We start from the raw sequence: 22,481 nt of genomic DNA, 5'->3' as shown, positions 1-22,481 counted from the left end.
GAGGATTGAGTTAGAAACAAACGATCAGGAATGACTGACATTTTCCCCCTCATCTAGACCCTGTATTTTTCATTTTACTTCCTAATAAACTCCAAGATATTGGAATTCAGTTTTTATTTCTCTTTAATTCCACTAGAATACAGATGATAGCTTCTATAAAAGCACTTTCCCTTCCCCAGCTGTCCACTCTTGGAATTCTTTGTCCATCTACACAACTTTTCCTCAACTTTATATTGTTTTGTCTTATAACACCTAAAGGCAAACACAAACTTAGCTGGGTAAGAAGAGGGAAATATTTCTATTATTAGATTAAAGATTATAAAAGAAAGGCAGAAAAAATTTCCAAGTTGTAATCTGTCTTCTAGCTTCAGAGTCCCTGAAATTTTTAAGGACCTTTTCTGGGTCCTTAAAAACATAAAAACTAATAGGCAATGTAGTGAGTGAGTTCTGTGAACAGAAGGATCACCAGGGACACAGCTTCTGGCCGGGCTAAAGTGTGAACCAAGTGCTTTATATCTGGCAGGCATATGGTCAGACGGAGTACGTGATTCTATGGTTTTTGTTAATCTTAACTCACTGGGATCTACTCTCAGGAACTGGTCAACCGTTTCTTTCCTGTTATTTGGATGTTGGCCTTCCTAAATTTGTCTAAATTTCTTGGCTTTTTCTTCTTCGTTTCCTTTTTGATCTACTTTTGGGAAATTCTCACATTTATTTCCCAAATCTTCTATTGGGTTTTTCTGTTACCCTGTTTTTTGTTTGAAGAAACATTTTGTTCAATTAGGAGGGTGTTGCAAGAATTGCAGGCAATAGTCGGGAATGTCTGAGAATGGGGTGGTAGGGGTGGGGGTGGTGAGGTGAAGTCATATTCTGGATGTGTTTGGAATGTGAAGCCAACACGATTCATGATGTGTTGGATGTGGAAGGTGAGGGGAAGAGAGGAATTAAGGACAGTTCCTCTGAACACCAAGCAGATGGAGGCTCCGTCATGTAAGACAGAAGAACATGTATAGAGTGTGCTGTCTGTTAGACACCCAAGTGGTGATGCTGAGAAGGCTGTTGGTTCTATAAGTGAGGAGTTCAGGAAGGAGGTCGGAAGCTGGAGATGAAAGTGCTGGAGTATTTCAAGCCCACCATGAGACTAGGTGAGACCACCAAGGCGGTGAGTGTAGATAGAGGTAAGAAAGGGTGGCAGTAGTGAGCCCTAGGACATTCCAAAAATGAGAGGTTAGGGAGAGAAAGAGCCAGCAGGGGAGACTGAGGAATGGGGAACATTAGAAGTAGGAGGAAGAGGAAGAGAGTGGTATCCTGGAAGCTAGGATAAATGTTTAGCACGTGTATCAGAAGGAAGGAATTTATAACTGTGTCACCTGCTGCCAAAGGTTGAGAAATGTGCATTTGGATTTCACGAGATCTAAAAACACTGGTGACTCAGTAATCAGAGCAAAGACTTGATGAGTGGGATTAGGAAGTGATGGGCAGAGAAGAATGTGGGGACAACAAGTATTGATGACACTTTGTAGGAGTTGGAGGAGTTTTACTGCTTTATTTTTTTCCCTTTCTTTTTTCCCCCTCTGGTTTCTAACATCCCTTGTAGAGGCTTCCCATAGATGATTTGATCCTTGGCTGTCTGTTCTTGCTTAAGTCTAAAAGGTGATGTGAAGCCCTGAGTCCTCATGTTAGACTCTTGGACTTCGAGTTCAGTGTAGCATTTTCGGTGTGTGTTTTTTGTTGGGCATTCACCCATGTCTTTATCTTTTGGTCTTTTTTCCTGGGATGGAGAGAGTTCCTGGAGACTTCCCATTTCTGGCTTGGGGAGTAAAGGCCTGTCTGGCAGTGTTCTGGACCCTAAGTTGGGGGAAGAGGGCTGAATGGAGGTATGGAGGCTTTTGTGTTCAACATGCAGTACTCCGCATGGTCCCTGTGTATTCAGCATAGCAACCTATCCTACAATTGTGCTTGCTGTGTCTTTGTCCAGAGACTTAGATTTAATTTCTCAAGAAAATCAACTTGATGAAGTTGAGAAGGACTTTTTCAGAATGAGCATGTAACTGACTGACTGGCAGCATTCACCCAGTGCTCCTTGTTTCTGATATTCCTCGCTTTACCCTCAGTTGGACAAGTGCCTGTTGCCAGTTCCTTGGCCTTCAGGGTTGGTGCTCAGTTTTCTCAGAGAAAGTTATGGTTTTATCATTTTAAGGTCTACGAAACCGAGTACAGCTGGCTTCCACATTTTGTTGCTGTCATCTAGTCTTCTTTCTTCCAGTCCTTATGGGTTTACTTTTTTAAATATGTTTTTACTATAGCTTTAGTGAAACTTCAGGAGAGAACAAAATCAAATGCTTGTACTTACTGTGCCATCTTAATCAGAGATGCTTCCCAGCAGTATGTATTAATACATATCACAGTGCAAATCGAATGAAGCAATCTGAATGTTAGGTGATGCTATGAAGATTTAGACCATCTATTTAGTAGTCATTCACTTTCAAACTCTGTCACTTCGAGGATCTTTTACACCTGACAACACCATTCTTTCTCCCATTTGCACAAGCTCTACCTTGTGCTTTTATTGTGGTGTAATTGTTGTGTAGTTATTTGTCGATGTGTCTTTCTACTTCACTATACTGTCAGCTCTTCTAGATGGGGGAGTGTGTATAACTCCAGATTCCCAAAATGTTTTGTAGGACATTTACAAAAGAGATAACAAATATTGCCAGATACATTTCAATTACGTACCCCCAAAATGTAAAAGTTTCTATTTCACTGAAATATACAGTGAAACAAAAATTAACTGCTTATATGTCCTCTTCTTCCTGATTTTAAAGTCTAAATGACATGCTTCCTGCAGTTCCTCAGAGATCTCTTACGAAATGTAGCTTCCTGGTAGCTAGAGTAAGATGACAAACCTGACTCTTTTAAATGAGAGGATGCTTCTGATCTCTGCTACATGAGTGCCTGCTCAAACAAAGGTCTTTGCTTCTCAGCAGCTTGCAAAGCTAACTTCATCAAAGCTTTTCCTGTGGCTTCTGTATTTTGAATGGGGTAAAGATGCTTTCTTCAAGCCCTTATACTCTGCCAGTGAAAAGAGGGCATGAACCGTAAATATGAGCAGATTTGTACTCATTTTGTGTTTAAGCTTCTGCTGACTCTACTTCTCTTTCCATGTACTTTAACCCAAATTAGTGTTAACCCAAGTAACCAATCCCTCTTGTTACTTGTTTAGTCTTCTATGTTACTATCAGTACAACTGAAATTGTCATTTTTCTTTTTGCTGAGAATTTTTTCAACCTGGTTCATCTGAAACCTCTCAATCTAAGATACTGATTTGGAGAGAGATTAAAAAAAACATTTTCCATTATAGGAATGTGAAATGGGCCATAATAATAATCACAACAACCAACATTTTCTGAGTGTTTGCTTTGTGCATGGCACTGCATTTGGCTTTTATTATTTAATCCCCTGCAAGAACCCTGTAGGGCAGGTACTCTTCTTATTAGGTCCATTTTGCAGATGAGGAACTTGAGATGCTCTGGGTTATGCAGATAATAAGTTGTGTGGTCACTGTGCCCCACTGCCTTCCGGTGCCATCAGATGGCAATGTGACATGGCATATTATTATCTTTGTGTTCTGTATTTTTGAGCTATGATGTCAGCTAGAGTAAAGTTAGTTATTTATGAAAGGACAATCAGAGTGATCTCAAAGAACGGTCAGTTTGTCCAGTAAAATTAAAGGCAGAGTTGATTTTCAGGAATTGCTAACCTCAGCCTGTTTTATCCTTTCAACATTCGAGGAAGATGTTTTTCCAAGTCTTTTGTGTACTGGGTTCTTCTAGATAGAGAAAGGATACAACAGTGAATGAAGCATGACCATGTAATCATGGAGGGAAGGGTCTGTCCATATTGTCTCACACGTCTCTGTATATCTACAGAACGTATCTCATATGATCTCTATTTATAGAAATGATGAGGTTTAGCTGATTTGATAGGTTGTGCCTAAACCAGAAGCCAGCCTTCCTGACTAGTGCACTTTGTCTTTCCACCGAATCATGGTGCTTCTCCATGTCTTTTGTCAACCTAGAGCCTAACAGGAGAATAAAAACATTCGCATTAATGAAATTAACACAAGGTAGAGACCCATAGAGCAACACAAGTTGGAAGCTGAAGTCCAAGGAACAGAGGGCCATGGGTTAGCAATGTGTTGTGATGGGCAGCCCCTCAGATGGTCCCTGGAGATCCCCACCTTCTGAGACTCATGGCCCTGTGATATTCCCTACCCCTTATATGTGGGCTACACTCACGACTCACACTGAATAGAATAGAACAGAACAGGGGTGATGGGATGTCACTTCCAAAATAAGGTTACAAAGAGAAGGAGGCTCTGTCTTGTATGCCCTTTCTGTCTCACTCTAAGGGAAGCCAACTACCTCGAGAGTTGTCTATGAAGAAGCCCATCTGGCAAGAAACTGAGTCAGACTTCCAGCCAACCAGTAGTGAGATGCCGAGGCCCTCAGCCTGAGGAACTGAATCCTGCCAACAGCCTGTGAGTAAGGCTGGAAACAGATCTTCCTGCAGAGCCTTCAGATGAGACCGTAGCCCCTGCCAATACCGTGATTGCAGTCTTATGGGAGACCTTGAGGCAAAGGCCCCTAGCTGAGCTGCACCTGGATTTGTGACCCACAGAAAGTGTGAGATAATCCATGTGTGCTCTGTAAGCCCCTAAGCTTTGGTGTAACTTGCCATGCAGAAATGAATAACACACTTGGTAATAAACACTGTGAGATTTTCCAGTTTGCGGCATCTTTACCACCAGTTTAGCAGATCACACAGGAAAGATTAAAGTAGGTGACTGCAGTGGCTGGGATAAGTGTTCATGGCTTATGAAAGGAAGGGGCCATCAAGCGCAGCCCTGAGAGACTGCTCCAGTCCTGTCTCATCCAACAGATCCCTGATTTTAAAACATATCAATGTAAGGCAGGTACTAACACTGTTTCATAGCTTAAAACGTTGCATTCAACAAGAGTAATCCTATCATATTGAATTATACAAATAGGTTGGGCACTGTAGCTCATGCCTGTAATCTCAGCACTTTGGAAGCCTGAGGTGGGAGGATCACTTGAGGCCAGGAGTTCAAGACCAGCCTGGGAAACATAGCAAGACCTTTGTCTCTACAAAAAAATTAAAAAATAGAAATATTATCTGGTCATGGTGGCATGTGCCTGTTGTCCCAGCCACATGGAGAGGCTGAAGTGAGAAGATTGCTTGAACCCAGGAGTCTGGGGCTGCAGCGAGCTATGATCATACCACTGCACCCTAGCCTGGGTGACAGAGTGAGACCCTGTCACTCTGTCTCTCTCTAAAAAAAGGGATTACACAAATAAAGTGAACTACTTAATCTGGCTACTCAAAATATGTGAAAGATCAACAAATTTCTCTAATAATGTTTTGTTGAAGTGCTTTGTTTCAAATGAGTTCCTTTTAAGGCACACTTAAAATAAGTCCTTTCCCTTCTGTGCAGTTCTTTGAAAGTATAGAGACAGGATTCATTTTATCATGTAAACATTCATACAGATAGATTACTTTGCTCTCTAGCCTGTGGGTAATTCAACATTTGTAGTAAGTTAGAATAAGAAGCATGTACCATATTTCTGGTGCTGACAAAGGCAGCCATGGAGGAGAACACATTAGTAGCAGAGACCAAGTGTCCAAGGATAGACACCTGCCTGCGCACAGTCAGGAGTGGGACTGTTTCCTATGTTGAGTCTATAATGCTTGGTTGTTTTGAATTGCTTTTTCCTTTATTTTTTTAATGTAATGCAGTCATCCATCAAAATCTTAAAATCAAAAGAAAACAGATTTCTTTTTCTGTTTGGACATTTTGAGACATTTTAAATATCTTAGGTTAAATTGACTATTTGACTTCCAAAATAGGCCATTTCATTTTTCATTTTTTAACAGCGTGGTTTAACAACAATGACATTGGATCTTAGCAAGTTCATACCGGTGGAGCAAGTTCATACTGGTGGAGTTCATGATGAGAATAGCTATTGTGATCTTAACTTTTAACTATTTAACGCAAATGTTTAGTCCTGAACCTAGTTTTAATCTAGCACCTAGTTTTAATCTAATTTCTGAACCAATGTGTTTACAGGTAATATACACCTTAAAATTAATCACACCCATTATTCCAAGCCTTTCTGAATTATTTTTCTAATATATAATTACTTATTTTCTCCACATGATAAGCATATGCTATAAACGAAAGTTATCCCACTTGATAAAGTCTCAGAGAAGTTTAGTGTCTTGATCAAAGACACACAGCCATTTGGTATGAAAGCCTGAAAGATTACTATGTTTTTCTACTCTCTATCTAGACATTGGCATTTGGTAAAATCGTAGACAAGAATTGCTGTCTGTTTTGGTCTGGAGTGATGTCTGTTTGTTTGTTTGTTTGTTTGTTTGAGACAGAGTCTGGCTCTGTCACCCAGGCTGGAGTACAGAGGCACGATCTCAGTTCACTGCACCCTCTACCTCCTGGGTTAAAGTGATTATCCTGCCGTAGCCTCCCGAGTAGCTGGGATTACAGGCACGCACCACCACGCCTGGCTAATTTTTGTATTTTTAGTAGAGACAGGGTTTCACCATGTTGGCCAGGCTGGTCTCGAATTCTGGGCCTCAAGTGATCTGCCTGCCTTGGCCTCCCAGAGTGCTGGGATTACAGGCGTGAACCACCACATCCAGCTGGAATGATTAGTAACATATGGTCGTTTGTAGGTTGTTCAAAGGAAGTGGTAAATATCTCCATTGTTTTAATCCTGGAAATGTAGCATATTTGACAAATAAGTGAATAATCTTTTAATGTGCAAAAAAGGTCTGTAGTTCCTCTCAACACCTTTCTCCTTGAACCCACTCACATAAAAACAGAACAGATGCTTCCTGGTTAAATTGATTTATATATGTTTTTGAGGGAGTGATTAAAACTGCATTGTAGACCTGCAGGGGTTGGGTGGGAGTGGGAATTGTAATGAGTCGCAGACAAGGATGGGTGTTACTCAGCATCTTAAAGCAGCAAGGAGGAAGTGAGTGTGAGATATCTGACCTCTAATCTGAAACATAATCACATTAACGCCTTGCTGACTATTAGAGGATAAAGTAATCTGAACTGAACATTTATCACTGAATATTCTTTTAAATTTTGGATTTATCCGAAATCTAGTCTTCTGCTTAATTATTTACATGCTAATAAACAAGACAGAGTATAATGAACAAGCCCCAGTAGTTCTATACCACGCTCTCTTGTTTCATTCTAATGGTTTATCATTCAGGTAAAGGTTCCATCCCTCATTAGATGCAGTTGGAATGGTTTTTTTTTTGTTTGTTTTTTTGGTTTGTTTGTTTTTTTTTTCTTTTTTTTTGGATACAAGAGGAAGCTAAAACAAATAGAAAAAAAGTCAACTTGTTTAACCTTGGGCTTGATAACAAGGCTCACTTGAGCAGGAAGGATGTTCTAATAGTTGAATTTATGTGAAAAGTTGGCATGGGGAGGTAACATTAACCAACTACATGTCAGACCCTTTTACTTGTCATTGCCTCTAAGCCCCACAAAAACCCCAAACCAAAACGTGGCTAATATTTTCCATTATTTCCTTGCCCCTGCCCCATAAAGGAACTAAAACTTATAAAAAGTAACTTACTTGAAGTAATGCAGCAGCAAATAAAAATTTAAATTTAAACTTAGTTTAGTTTGATTCCATGTTCTATGTTTGTTCCACATCGGGAAACTGCATCTTGTAAAAATAATATTCCCTTTGGAGGAACTATCACCTTGATATAATTTCAATACTCAGGTTCTCTCCTCTGAAACAAGGCTGAAATTTTGGACTTGGAACCAAGAAATTTCTGAGGAGTTTTTTCTTTGAATCTTTTTGCCACCTAAATAAATAAATACATAAATAAGTATGTAGGTAAGTACATAAGTAAATAAGTAAAAAATAAAAAATGCATTCAGTCATTCTTAGCATGATCTAGAACTCTGATCATGGTATTCTCTTCTCTGTGCATTACCAGTTGTCTGCAGACTTTCAAGGCTGGGCTATTCAGCACATTCCCACCCAAATAGCTCCAACTTCAAATCATTATTACTCAAGTAACTGTTAACCCTTCTAGTATACTAGTGTAATCCCTGATGTATAGGAAACACCTTACATTTGTTGAATGCATTTGGGAATGCTTATCTTATTTCCTTGATTTTAGAATTCCATCCATTGAAAATGTAACATTGACCAAATCACAGATTTTAAGGAAGGGAGCAATGGAAGATGCTACTAAACATCTAGTAACATAGACATTTTGATCTAAGTCCTGATTTCTGAAATGTTAGCATATGCTTTTTAAATTGAGGAGGAAGTGTGGCACTTCGATAATTTTAATCTTTCCCAAATTACTTCTTTTACCTTTATTTCCTGTCTAGAATTTCTATCACTGCATCCATTCATCTGTCAGTATTTAATCTTTCTTTTTGGCTACAAAAGCATGATTAGGTTTTGCCCTGAAAACTGCTCATTCCCATTTGAATTGTGTTAATTTCTCTCAGGTCAACTAGGGGGAAATTATATGGAGAAACAGTAACAGTGTTGCTTTCCAGTGAGATTTTCTGTGGATGAGTAAAAAATGAGATTTCATGAGTTAGGACCCTTTGAGAACTTGTTTAGGAGCACATAACATGTATTAAGATATTCATTATTAAGAATATTCTTTCGATCTCATGTATATGACATTGCATGAGATAGAAAGATGAGAAACCTCAGGATATTCACAAGTTTTATGTGGGGAAAACTTGTGGGAATAATAGTATGGTTTAAAATGATGGATAAACTCAAAGGACAATTGTGTACTTTATGAGCTTTGAATTGATCATGAATAATTTTATTGTGTTTCTTTGCCTTGTTCTGGGGATGGCATCTGACACCAAGTTGACCCCTTGCATTTCCTTTATAGTTTTCTTATCACGTAGAGAATTACTGGATTATTGGCTGGCTGATGAATTCCAAAATCAGAAACCTTTGGATTCACTGTAAGATACTCTTGAAGAGCTAGACTCTGCACAAATCGAAAGAAGATAATTCCATACATAAATTTACTGTTTTTTACTCAGGTTTTATGCATTTTCTTACATATTATCACAGCAAAATTATTAGCTAATCCTTTTTCATTAATTTTTGAAATATGGTCAAAGGTATTTGGACTGTGCCTTTACTACTTTGAAACATTAAAGTTCATGATATTTTTGCCTTATATGGTCTAATGAATAAGATTTGTCTGAGACTCTTACTCTTAGATATGTATTTCACACCTAATTTTTTTTGGAAATTGAGATAGTGGATTATTATGAGGGTGGAAGTATCATATTCTACTTGGTACAATATTTTTTGGTGCATCTGGGCTCTCTTCCCAGCTCCAAATACAAATGCTAAATTACCTTGTTTAGATTTCTCATCTATCCTGTGCTTCCATTTCCCACTTGTCTTTTTAAATTCTTTCTTGGGATTTTGACAGAGTCAACTAGAAAATGTCTCATGTGAAACTTTGAGAGAAGAGACATTGTAAAATGCCTCTGTTATCAAAATAAATATATCCAGTTTGTGATTATTTACTTGGTGATTTTTGTCCGGGAAATTTTTAACTCCCCAAGAGCTTCACTGGCTACTTGACACAAATTCTGTCAAGGCAAATTCACCTTGTTTCTACCAAATATCCATGTAGAAAACACAGAATGATTTGTATTAACCTATGCCTAAACCAAGTAATGAAGCACACCTACTCCAAAATACAATACAAATTTCCCCAGGCAACAAATGCATAAAGAAAATATTGCTGATTTTTCTATTATCTATCCTGCTTCTTCCTTATATAACCATGGGTAGTATATATTTTAAGGATGGATTTTTAAGGTAGGATCTGTGCTAATACCACTACCAATATAAAAGATTCATCCTTCGATTATAATATTTTGAGGAATTATAACAGGAAATGCACCCATCATTTTTATACTAAGTCCATCCGTTTGATGATTAGATTTCACGTTTGTCAAAGGTCCTAGATATACTGGCGAATTTAACCATTTATTGATATAAAACTGGGATGTAGCACTCACTGAAGTGATTTGCTTACTTTGCTGGTATGAAGCAGATTTTTCAAATTCATTCAGTTTGGCCGTGAAAAACAGACCTCACAGTTTCTCTCTGACCTTTGCCTGGGCCATTTTCATGGGATTTAGTATTTGTGGAGCAAGTGAAAGCTTTAACACTTGACACCTGGCCCAGCGAAATTCCTGGTGCAGGCTTTGCAGTGGGGGCAAGGGGAAACGTTGAAGTTAAAGCCCCTGCTCCCTCTGGCTGCTGAGCCGTGAGCCTGCTGCCTGAGATGGTCAAACATCTTTTCACAGGTGGCTTATGGCAATTTATATTCTTCTTTTCTTTTCCACAGCTGTTGTGAACTTGGATAATTCTGTGGTTGACCTGGAGACCCTTCAAGCTCTCTATGAGAATGTGAGTAATAGAAGGAATTTTATGTGTGAGTATATAATATGTACACAGTGCATGTCTATGTGCACATATAGACTCTTTGTTTTAAGGTCCTCTAAAGAAATTTGATCTGAGTGTAGTGAATTTGCCTAAGTAGGTGTTTGTTACAATACTTTCTAGGAACATATCAGACAAATGTGTGGTCTCATGGTTTGAAAAATTGTGAATCAAATCATATTGCATATGAGGTCATTCATGATTTTTTAAAATTTAAATAATAATCAGTACTGATGTGGGGGCTAAATTGAGCCAAGCATTGTTCTGTGCACTTCATACACACACACACACACACACTCAGGCACACACACTTAAAATTTTAAAATATGTAATTGAAAAAGATTGAATACATTCCAGGTATATTTATTTTATATATTCATGCTGATTTGATATACACATTGATTACCACAATCAGATTAACACATCCATCACCACCCATGCTTATATATAAGATCTCTAGAAGTTATTCATCTTATAACTGAAAGTTTGTACCTTTTGACCAATATCTCCCAATTTTCCTACCTCCCACCCCTGGGCAACCACCGTTATGCTTTCTGTTTCTATGAGTTCAAGTTTTTTAGATTCCTTATTTGTCTTTCTGTGTCTAGCTTATTTCACTTAGCATAATGCCCTCCAGGTTCATCCATGATGTTGCAAATGGCAGGATTGCTTTCTTTTTTATGGCTGAATAATATTCCATGGTGTGTATGTACCACATTTTCTTTATCCATTCATCTGTTGATGGACACTTTGGTTGGTTTTATATCTTGTCTCTTATGAGTGGTGCTGCAGTGAACATGAAAGTACAGATATCTCTTCAACATACTTTTCATTTCCTTTGGATGTATTCCCAGAAGTAGAATTGCTGGATCATATGGTAGTTCTGTCTTTAATATTTTGAGCAACACCTACACTGCTTTCTATAATGGCTGTACCAATTTACATTCCCATCAACAGTGTGCCAGGGTTCCCTTTTCTCCACATCTTCACCAACACCTGTTGTCTCTCTCCTAGTAGCCATGCCAACAGATGTGAAGTCATAGCTCACTGTGGTTTTGATTTGCATTTCTCTGATGAACTGTGATCAAATGCTATTATTATCACCCCTGTTTTACATGAGGAAAGTTAGCGAGGTTAGATGACTTACTCCGGGTCACATAGCTAGTGTTGTGATATAGCTGGGATTTAGTTCATTCTGCCTCTGTTTCTCTATACTGCTACAGTTTATTTCACTAAGTGGCAGGGCATTTGGCTTTTCTTTTATGTAGTATTTTTTTTTTTTTTTACAAAGATGGTAGAAAAAGGGAGTAAGGTATTGAAGGAGAATAACCATAGCACGATATAGTTAGTGCCATTGGGAAGTGCGATATGAGATGTCTTTAGCTAGAATGTGACATTAAATAATATTGATTCAAGTAGTAATAAAGCAGGTTGTTTTCAGTGCTTTTGATTATATTTAAGGTAAAGTCTCAGCAGTGTGGTCCTATTTTGGGTCTAATATCTTTGAGTGCCTTTTTTTTTTTTTTTTTTTTTTTAAACTTTATTTCTGTTCTTGCCTTTGATCTGCCTGGTATTTAAGCCTCTGCCCTTTGGGGCATGGCCTTAGTTGGTCCTTAACTTTTCTGTCTCAAGTCAAATAATTCTTGGCTCTGGGGAGACCCATGTGGTGGGCAGGATGCAGACTCTGTTCCTTGATCACTCCCTTGAGGACTGTGTGTTAAACCTGCTCATCCACTCTTGAGTTTGTTTTTTTTTTTTTAGCATATGTTATATGGTGGTCTCATCTGTGAGATTGAGACCGATGTAAGGCAAAAATATGTCTCACGGTGCATTGTAGAGAATCTGTGGGCAAAGTGTAGAATTGGTACCCATTAAGCATGGTGAGCATAAGCATTCAGTGAAACTGAGTCATAAACAAAGATTGAGAGGGAAGGTTTCAGTGATTTATTATATAGTTGTCACTATGCAAAGGGAAAACTGGAAAAAGTAAATCATGTATTTATTATATTCATGTTCCAATGAAATTGGTATTTAAAATATAACCATTGGGAGATACAGAGAGTTTTCATTTCTCTTGAGTCTTTCATACTAATCCTCTTCCAACCAGGAGGGCCATATGGAAGAAAGGAGGAAATACTAGAGGAAAGTAATTTCTTCAGCAGGTCATAATGATTTAAGATGTTGGTGTGTGTGTATCTATCTATCTTGCACGTATATATTACATATATACATTTAGTGTATACATGGTATGTGTGTGTATCTATATGTGTGTATGTGTAGGAATGAATGTCTTATTTAAACTTGATGTATTCATGTGTAGAAATATATCCAGAAAATATAGAACATTGAATGTTTATTTTATGATGGTTTAGAATATTTTATTTGGGCTGGGTGTGGTGGCTCATGCTTGTAATTCTAGCACTTTGGGAGGCCAAGGCGGGAGGATCACGAGGTCAGGAGTTCGAGAACAGCCTGGCCAACATGGTGAAACCCCGTCTCTACTAAAAATACAAACATAAGCCAGGCATGGTGGCCCGGGCGCATGTAATCCCAGCTACTCGGGAGGCTAAGGCAGGAGAATTACTTGAATCTGGGAGGCGGAGGTTGCTGTGAGCCAAGATTGCATCACTGCACTCCAGCCTGGTGACAGAGTGAGACTCCATCTCAAAAAAAATATATATATATATATTTTATTTGAGGGTGTTTAGCCTTTCAAAGTAAAGTAATTTCACAAAATATAAATTTATGACTCAGGACAAACTAGACAGCTACCCAGAATCTTATCTTACTTCATGAAAGTAGAACAAGTACTGTGTCTTAGTCTGTTTGGGCTGCTGTAATGGAATGCCATAGCCTAAGTGGCTTATGAAATGTTGTTTCTCACAGTTTTGGAGACTGAGATTTCCAAGATGAAGGCACTGGCAGATTTGGGATCTGGTGAGGGCCCTCTTCCAGGTTCACAGACTGCGGTGTTCTTGCTGGAACCTCACATGGTAGAAGGGACAAGGGAGCTGCTTGAGGTCTCTTTTACAAGGGCCCTGATCTCATTCATGAGGGCACTGCTCTCAAGACCTAATTGTTTCCTAAAGGCCCTACCTTAATACCATCATCCTGGGGATAAGGTTTCAACCTATGGAACTGAGGGTGGGGCATAAACATTCAGTGTATAGTATACTAGCTGGCACTGGTTAAACTTAATTAAAATTTTTATTGCTGCTGTTCTCAAACTTTAAGGTTCAGACTTTCATTGTGTCAGGAAACCAATTATTTTGTGAGAGGGTGATTCACAATTATTAGTTTAGGTAGTACCAGGTTAGCCCTCTGCAGTACAGGAACTTGAAGAATCCATTAGGAACAATAACAGGTCATTGTGCATACTTTATATGCCAATAATACATATATGCAAATTCCTGATTAATATCTATTAAAAAATAAGTCTTGAGAAGGCAAAAATAGTTGTTTTATCCACAGCAATAGCTCCAGAACCTAGAGTTAAGTAGTATTTGGCACAGTTCTTCCCTAAATGTCCTGTATATCAGGGGTCCTCAACCCCCAGGCCAAGGACCAGTACCATTCTGCGGCCTGTTAGGATCTGGGCCACACCGCGGAAGGTGAGCCACTGGTGAGCAAGCATGACTGCCTGAGCTCCACTTCCTGTTGCATCTGTGGTGGCATTAGCTTATCATAGGAGCTAGGAGCACATGCACGGGATCTAGGTTGCCTGCTCTTTATGAGAACCTAATGCCTGATGATCTGAGGTGGAACAATTACATCACCAAACCATCCCCATAACGCCAGGTCTGTGGAAATCTTGTCTTCCACAAAACTGGTCCCTGGTGCCAAAAAGGTTGGGGACCGCTGCTGTCTATGTAAGACATTGTTGAAATCTTATAGTACTCCTTTCTTCCTTTCCTTGGAATTTTCCACTTTTTGCTTTATATTATCTTTATGTATGCATATGTCTTATCTTCTCACTTAACTACAAATTCCTTATTAGATGAATTTTTTTTTTTTTTTTGAGGTGGAGTCTCACTCTGTCCTCCAAGCTGGAGGGCAGTGGCGCAAACTCGGTCCACTGCAACCTCCGCCTCCCAGGTTCAAGTTCTCCTACCCCAGCTTCCAGGGTAGCTGGGATTACAGCCACCCACCGCCACACCTGGCTAATTTTTGTATTTTTAGGAGAGACTGGGTTTTGCCATGTTGGCTAGGCTGGTCTGGAACTCCTGACCTCAGGTGATCCACCTGCCTCGACCTTACAAAGTGCTGGGATTACAGGCGTGAGCCACCACATATGGCCTGAATTTTTATATTCCGTATTGAACATAATGATTTGTGTAAAATATTCATAATAATTACTACTTAATTAAAAAATGACCTGAGAATAGTAATGTTTTCCTTTTGGTATTATTTTATAATTGACAGAAATGAAAATGGTTAATGTCATTATTTACATTTCAAATGCTCTGCTTTTTTTAAACATCAATATAAAAGGAAACCTGGCTTTCTTAAAAATAAGGTAATTTCAGAAATATTTCTGCAGAGACTCAGAAGTGATACCTTTACCATGGGTAAAGCTAACCATTGCTATCCCAGCAATAATCTGATCACGTTATGTGTAATTTTTCAAACAATGGTTTAAATTCAAACAGTGACATTCTATTTTGGGGCAAACTGAGTAGATTTGTTTCCTTCTTGTTGATGTAATTTCAGACATGATTGCCCCAGGAGCCCCTGGAATTGCTAAGGAAGCTCTTTCCATTTCCCATGTTACCTTAAATCTTTTGAGTGTCCTCTGGACTGAAAAGAAGCTTGAGCTTCCTTTTCTCAGTTTATACTAGATAATGCATACCATGATGAACCCAAGAAGGACCTAAGATTACAGAACTAGTAGTAGTTTATTTTTTGGTGCACAAAGCGGAACAAGTTTTTCCATGTTTTCAGTTGCTAATAGACTGCATTTTTATGCAAGACTAATAGGAATAAGGCAGCGTGCTGTATGAGGGCACATCATGGTGTACCTTGGCTGGAGGCCTTCCTACTTCCTGCAGACTCTCCCCAAACTTTACACCTATGTAATAGCTAGATTAAAATAGGCCACTGTTTCATTTCCACATGATATGAATATGTGTTTACATGTTCCATCCCTCCTGTATCACCCCAAATCACACAAGGGTATACCAGAAGTTGTAGTTCCAACTGCATGAAACCAATATGGTTGCTATTACTAAGGGGACTGGGATTCTAACTACCTCTTTTCATGCATACTGTATCAGGTAAGGGAAGTCTAGGAACCCAGTGTAACTATAATAGAAGTTTCATATGATCTCTATGCTATTTAATCCCATGAAATGACTGTTGAATGAATTTAATCCCATTAAATGACTGTTGAATGAATGAGCCCTTTGAAACGGGAGCTCAGCACAGTAGACTGTTTAGGCAACATGTGATGCCAGCTTCTTTTCCATGCATTTTCCTAGATTCCCAACTCACAAATATAGGAACATTAAGCCATCTGATTTGTATTTACCATTGTTTCCTCATTTGTCACTACCGTTTTCTCTTTATCTAAAAAATTCTATGACAATCTTTGTACCCCTCTCTGATGTTCCAATCAAAGAGCTCTTCTCACTTTGTACTAGTTTCTTTCTCCTATCTCTCCTTTCTTATAGCGTGCTCAGATGCCCATCAAACCGAAATGAAAACAAAATAAAGAGACATGTATAACTTACCTTCTTTTACTCATTATTTCTTTCACTGAAAACTATTTCTAGAAAACTAACTAACTGTCATGCAGTTTGCTAAGATCAGTGCTAGGTAGTATATTAGGCACAGGTGTATTTGGAATGGTTTTTTCTCTTGGATGTTGCTTTTTATCAGTATGAAATATTCTTCTTCACTTTAGTAATACTCTTTATCTTGAAGTTTCTTTTAACTGATATTTAAATAGCTATTCTATTCTTTTGATACTTACTGTGTGCATGTTTTTTTTTCAACTCCATCTGTGTACTTTCAACTTTCCTGTGTCTTTGTGTTTGAATTGCATCTGTCATAGACAGAATGCATTTGGGTCTGTGTTTTTTATTCATTGTGATAATCTTTACTTTCTTGGAGCATTTAGATTGTCAGCATTTATTGTAATTATTGTTATAGTTGGATTTAGGTCTGTCATTTTTTGTCCCTCTAATTCTTCTTTCCTACCTTATTATTTACATGGGATTTTTTGCTTTGTTTTGTTTTAAATTTTATTTCTATTGCTTTTTTTTAGCTTCACCTCTTTGTGTCACATGTTTTTCAGTTATTCTAGGAACCACAATGTATATTCCTAACCTTTTATACTCTACTTAGATAGAGTTTTCATATAAAATATACAAACCTTGACTCCATATAGGGCTTTTTGCTGCCTCTCCTGCTCCATTTACTTATTTTGTTGTGATGTGAGTAGCATCTGTATGTGATTATATTTTTAAATAATTAAACATATTTAAGTATAGTTTTTTTTATATTTAGCTACATTTCCCCCATTTCTGAAGCTCTTCCTTTGTTAAGACCAAGTTTCCTTCCAGTATCATTTTATATCATTTTTCTTTAGCCTAAGGCAGTATCTGTAATGTATTTTGAAAACACATCTTTTCAGTGATGAATTTTCTTAATTTTCTTTCATCTTAGAATTTTTTTTATCTCACGTTCATTTTTTTGAAGGACATTTTAAAGTTGGATATAGAAGTTTGGGTTGACAATTATTTTCTTTCAGCATAACAAAGATATCCCAATTACCTCTGATCTACCTTGTCCCTGATGATGAGTCAGCCATCATTGTTACTTTGTATTAATATATAAATTGTCATTTTTTTCCCCTTCTGCTGCCTTTAGGTTTTTCTTTCTATTGGGTTTTAATCAGTTTTATTGTAATATAAGTAGGCATGGTTTTCTTGTATTCTGATTGAGTTTGATGGACTTCCTGATTATAATTATGATTTTTCACCACCTTTAAGAGTTTTTCCATCTCTCGTCCTTCCACCTGAAAATATTCTTTTGTACTCTGTTCTCCCGGTTTCTCTCCTCTCTGGCTTACTAATGGCATACATGTTACATCTTGAGTACTTTTTCACAAGTCCCTGAGATTCTGTTCATTAGATTTTCCATCATTTTTTTCTTTCTGTTCATCATATTGTGTACTTTCACTGATTCTTTCTTTTGCCATCTTTATTCTTTTATTCAGCCTCTCAAATGAAAACATTTTATTTCTAATGCTATAATTTTCACTTCTAGAATTTTCATTAATAGTTCTTTTTTTGAGACTCCTTATCTTTGTTAACATTGATAATTTTTATTACAAATTGAATAATTATGTTCAGTTTTTTAAAAGGCACCTACACGTATTTAGAAGATAAACCAGAAGCTAGAAAAAGAAATTTGCAATACTTGGGTCCTCAGAAAATCAGGACCCAGAGTACTGAAAAATTCTTACACTTATCAAGGGACAAGTCGAAAGAAAAATGAACAAAAGAGATAACAAGGCAACTCAAAAAAAGTAAACTTGTATGTCCAATAAATACAAGAAAAAGTGTGTATTCTCAATAGAAAGCAAGAAAATGGAAATAAGACATCCGTAAGATACTTTTTCATCTCCAGTGAAAAAGTTTGACAGTATCAAATGTTGATGAGCATTTGAAAAAATAGTAACTATTATATACTATATTAATATAATTTGGTATAATCTCAATGGGAAGCAATTTGCAATAAGCAATTTGCAATTAGTCCAGAAATTACACCCTTGGTCATACATTCTAGAGAAACTCTTTCAAAACCAGTTTTCCAACCGTCAGACACATTAATGGGTCCAGCACTTGGGTCTAGTCAGATTTGCCTGATATCTAAGTGTAACTATCAGACAAATCAACCTAGGCCAAAAGATTATGAAAATTAATAATTAGAGTTTCAAGCTACTAAAGTTTAATTCGTTTCACATAAAAATGTTAGCTGACACTTTTCCCATACATTTTTATGCCCTATATGGATATAAATATAGTGAAAATAAAAATAGAGTTATATTATCATTATACAATAATAATATAGAAAGATAATTTCTATATAGAGCAAGATATTTGTTTTTGTTATTCTATGATTAAAAAAAAATCAGAAAATTAAGTAAAAAGAAGTATATTTCCCTTCTTATTCCAGGAAAGTAACTGAGCCTTTTGTACCCTGAGGCTGCGCTCTCCTGCCTCAGATAATCTTTGGGGACCTTGGTTTTTCTTGATCACAAAGAGAATTTGCTTTGTCTTCGTCAAGTGAGAGAGACTGATTATAATAGTTAAAGTGGCTGACGTGCTCAGATCTTTATTTCTTCATACAGCTTTGAGTTATGGTCTAGTGTCCTGTCATTTCATCCTGCAGGACTCCCTTGAGCATTTCTTGTGGTGCAGATCTAGTGATAAGAAACTTTTCCAGCTTTAGTATATCTGGAATGTCATAATTTTTCCCTCATAGTCAAAGGATAGTTTTACTGGATATAGAATTATTGGTTGACACTTTATTTTGTTTCAGCACTTTGAATATATCAGACCACTACCTTCTGGTCTCCCAGATTTGTGACAAGAAATCTGCAGAGATTCTTATTGAGCATTTCTTGTGTGTGACCAGTTGCTTCTTTCTTGCTGGTGTCAATATTCTCTCTTTGACTTTGTCTTTCAAAAGTTTGTTTATAATGTATCTTGATGTAGGTCTCTTTGGATTAACATCATTTTGAGTTCATTAAGCTTCTTGGATGTTTATGTTCACATCTTTCATCAAATTGGACAAGTTTTCAGCCATTATTTTTTAAAAATATCGTCTCTGTTCCTTTCTCTCTTTTTCTTCTAGGACTTCCATAACGCATATTTGATCTGCTTGGTGGTATTTCACGGCTTCCTGAGGCTCTCTTCACTTTGCTTCCATTTTTCTTTTTCTGTTCTTTAGACTTGATACTTTCTGATCCATCTTCAAGTTCATGGATTCATTCTTTTGCCTCCTCAAATCTGTCTTTAAATTCTCTTCGTGCATTTTTTTATGTTAGTTATTGTATTTTTCAGTTCTTTTCAGTTATTTTTCAGCTTTTTTTTGATTTGTTTTCAGGTTTTCTATCTCTTTATTAATATTGCCATTTTGTCTGTACATTGTTTTCTTGGCTTGCTTTCTTTAGTTCTTTGAGCATATTTAAAACAAAATTTAATAATCCTTTGTCTTTACTCTGCCATCAGGTCTTTTTCAGGGATAATTTGTATTGATTTATCTTTATCCTTTGAATGGTACATACTTTTGTTTCTTTGTATGTCTTGTGATTTTCTTTCTTTTTTATTTTGAAAAGTGGACATTTGAATTTAACAATGTAATTCTGGAAATCACATTCTCCCTCTTCCCAAGGGTTTGCTGGGTTTTTTAAGTTGTTTTTATTTGCTTTTTTTTTAATTTTTATAGTTTATCTTTGTGCCAAGGATAAGCCTGAAGTGTAAACTTAAGGTCTTCTTAGGGCATTTTTCAGCCTGCACCTTTCCCTGGGCACACGTGGTCACTTTCTAATTTTCCCGATATATACAGTTGCTTTTATATGTCCTCATCTTTAATGTCTGGCTCCCAAAAGGTGGGAAAGATGAAAAGGAATCATGGAAAAAAGAGGGCTCTGGCTGTTTAATCCCCCAGCTGTCACTTCAACCAGATAAGGAGGGGCAACTACAGTGGGGGGACAGAGGCTCAACAATGGCCTCCTGCTTCTTTGTTTGCCCCTGAGTGATCAGAAGCAGTAATCAGGGATCAGAGCACAGATCCTTTATATTTGGAAGGTGAGGGCATTGGGAGGTTGGCTCACTTTGGCTCCTGCAGGCCGCATGCAGGTTGCTGCAGAAGTGCATGCACAGCTGCCTGCCACAGGGCCAGGAGTGGGGGATAGGTAGCTGCTAATCTGCTAAGAGCTGACATTGACTAAAATTAACTGTAATTTAAGCTCCAAGCCTTTCTTTGGAAGTTGTAAGCCCAACAGTAGACCCCAAAGTTTCCAACAGATTCTGCTAGTACAATTGTCTAGATGGGGAAATAGATCCCTGGTACTTTCTACTCTGCTATCTTCCCAGAATCCTTTCTGGGGTTTCTACTTTTTTCGTTCGTTCTTAATGTATTTTTGTTCATATCATGGAGCATAGTTATAAATAGCTGCTTTTCTAAAGATGTTGTCTGATAATATGACCATCTGGGTCATCTTGAGGTTGGCATCTGTTGATTGTATTTTCCTTTGAGATTTAGTCAGATTTTCCTTTTTTTTGGCACATTGGATAACTTTGTGTCTTGGACAACATAGTCTGTGTGACGGTGTTTAATCATTTCTTTTCATTTAACATTTAAATGAGCTTATTACTCTCTCTAATACAAGATATATTCAATCTAGGTTTTGTTGAGAAAGAAACTCATTCATTTTTTGAAAGCATGCGTTTCCCAGTATTGTGTTTTTCAAACTGGGTTCAGTGAAACACTATTGTTTTGTAGTCTATAGTAAAAAACATGTTGCGTAATCAAACAGGTGAAAAATAAGTTAATCAAATAAGTTAAAGTTAAAAATAAAACTGTGCAGAGCCATAATATATGCCTAATAAAGTGGTAGTTTCCAAGTGGAGGACATTTTAAACTATATTCTTCCTTCAATTAAATTATTAATCTAGTGAAACAATAGTATTACATGGTTTGGAAAATGCTACTATAATGCAGTCAGAATAAATCCAGACTTGCAGAAACATAGCTCTTGTCTAATGCCAAGGAATGTGTCTATTGTATATTTTTAATTTAACATAGTTACTATTTTACTTATTACCAAATAACTGCATGTATATCCCTTTTATGTATTTCTTCCACTTATACTTCTTCTTATCATAAGAATTATTACATGAAAAGGTCATCTTAGTAGTGTAGCATAATCATTGTAATAGGATATAAACCATTATAAGGTCAGCATAATTGTTTTAAAGTCATTAGTCATATAGTTTTCTAGAATAGATATGCTTGTAAGTTTTTTTTTTTTTTTTTTTTTTTGAGATGAAATCTCGCTCTGTCATCCAGGCTGGAGTGCAGTGACACGATCTCGGCTCACTGCAACCTCCACCTCCTGGGTTTAAGTGATTCTCCTGCCTCAACCTCCTGAGTAGCTGGGATTATAGGCATGTACCACCATGCCCAGCTAATTTTTGTATTTTTAGTAGAGATGGTGTTTCACTATGTTGGCCAGGCTGGTCTCGGACTCCTGACTTCATGGTCCACCCACCTCGGCTTCCTAAAGTGCTGGGATTACAGGCGTGAGCCACCGCGCCCGGCTGCTTGTAGTTTTTATTTTCTTTTTTTAAAATCCATTTTAATTTTAGATTCAAGGGATACATGTGCAGGTTTGTTACAAGGGCATACTGAGTGGGGCTGAGGTTTGGGCTTCCGTTAATCCCACAACCCAGAAGCTGAACATAGTATCCAACAGGACGTTTTTCAGCCCTTGTTCCCCTCCCTCCCTCCTTTTGGAGTCCCCAGTTTCCAGTGTTCCCATCTTTATGTGAACCCAAAATTTAACTCCTACTTGTAAGTGAGAACATGTGATATGTTTCTGCATATGGAATAACAGTCTCTAGCTGCATACATGTTTCTGCAAAGGACATGACTTCATTCTTTTCATGGTGTTGTAGCATTCTATGGGGTATATGTACCACATTTTCTTTATCCAGTCCACTGTTGATGGACATCTAGGTTTATTCCATGTCTTTGCTATTGCAAATAGTGCTGTGATGAACATATGAGTGCCTGTGTCTTTTTGGTAGAATGATTTGTTTTCCTTTGAATATACACCCACTAATGGGATTGCTGGATTGAATGGTATTTCTATTTTTAGTTCATTGGGAA

At 37.5% G+C, this 22,481-nt stretch overlaps 1 protein-coding gene across 1 annotated transcript in view; it reads left to right on the top strand.

The window, feature by feature from the left end:
• The window catches only part of FMN2 (formin 2), a 388,079-nt gene that overhangs the window by 193,513 nt on the left and 172,085 nt on the right, over positions 1 to 22,481 (top strand). Inside the window, exon 8 of the mRNA XM_063670713.1 lies at positions 10,483 to 10,544. Coding sequence (XP_063526783.1) covers positions 10,483 to 10,544 — 62 coding nt within the window. The remainder of the gene's footprint in view (positions 1 to 10,482; positions 10,545 to 22,481) is intronic.

The sequence above is a fragment of the Pongo pygmaeus genome, chromosome 1 (genome assembly GCF_028885625.2).
Source record: "Pongo pygmaeus isolate AG05252 chromosome 1, NHGRI_mPonPyg2-v2.0_pri, whole genome shotgun sequence".
NCBI classification, from domain to species: Eukaryota; Metazoa; Chordata; class Mammalia; order Primates; family Hominidae; genus Pongo; species Pongo pygmaeus.
Note: the sequence above shows the minus strand (reverse complement) of the source record. Positions and strands in the feature narration are given on the sequence as shown.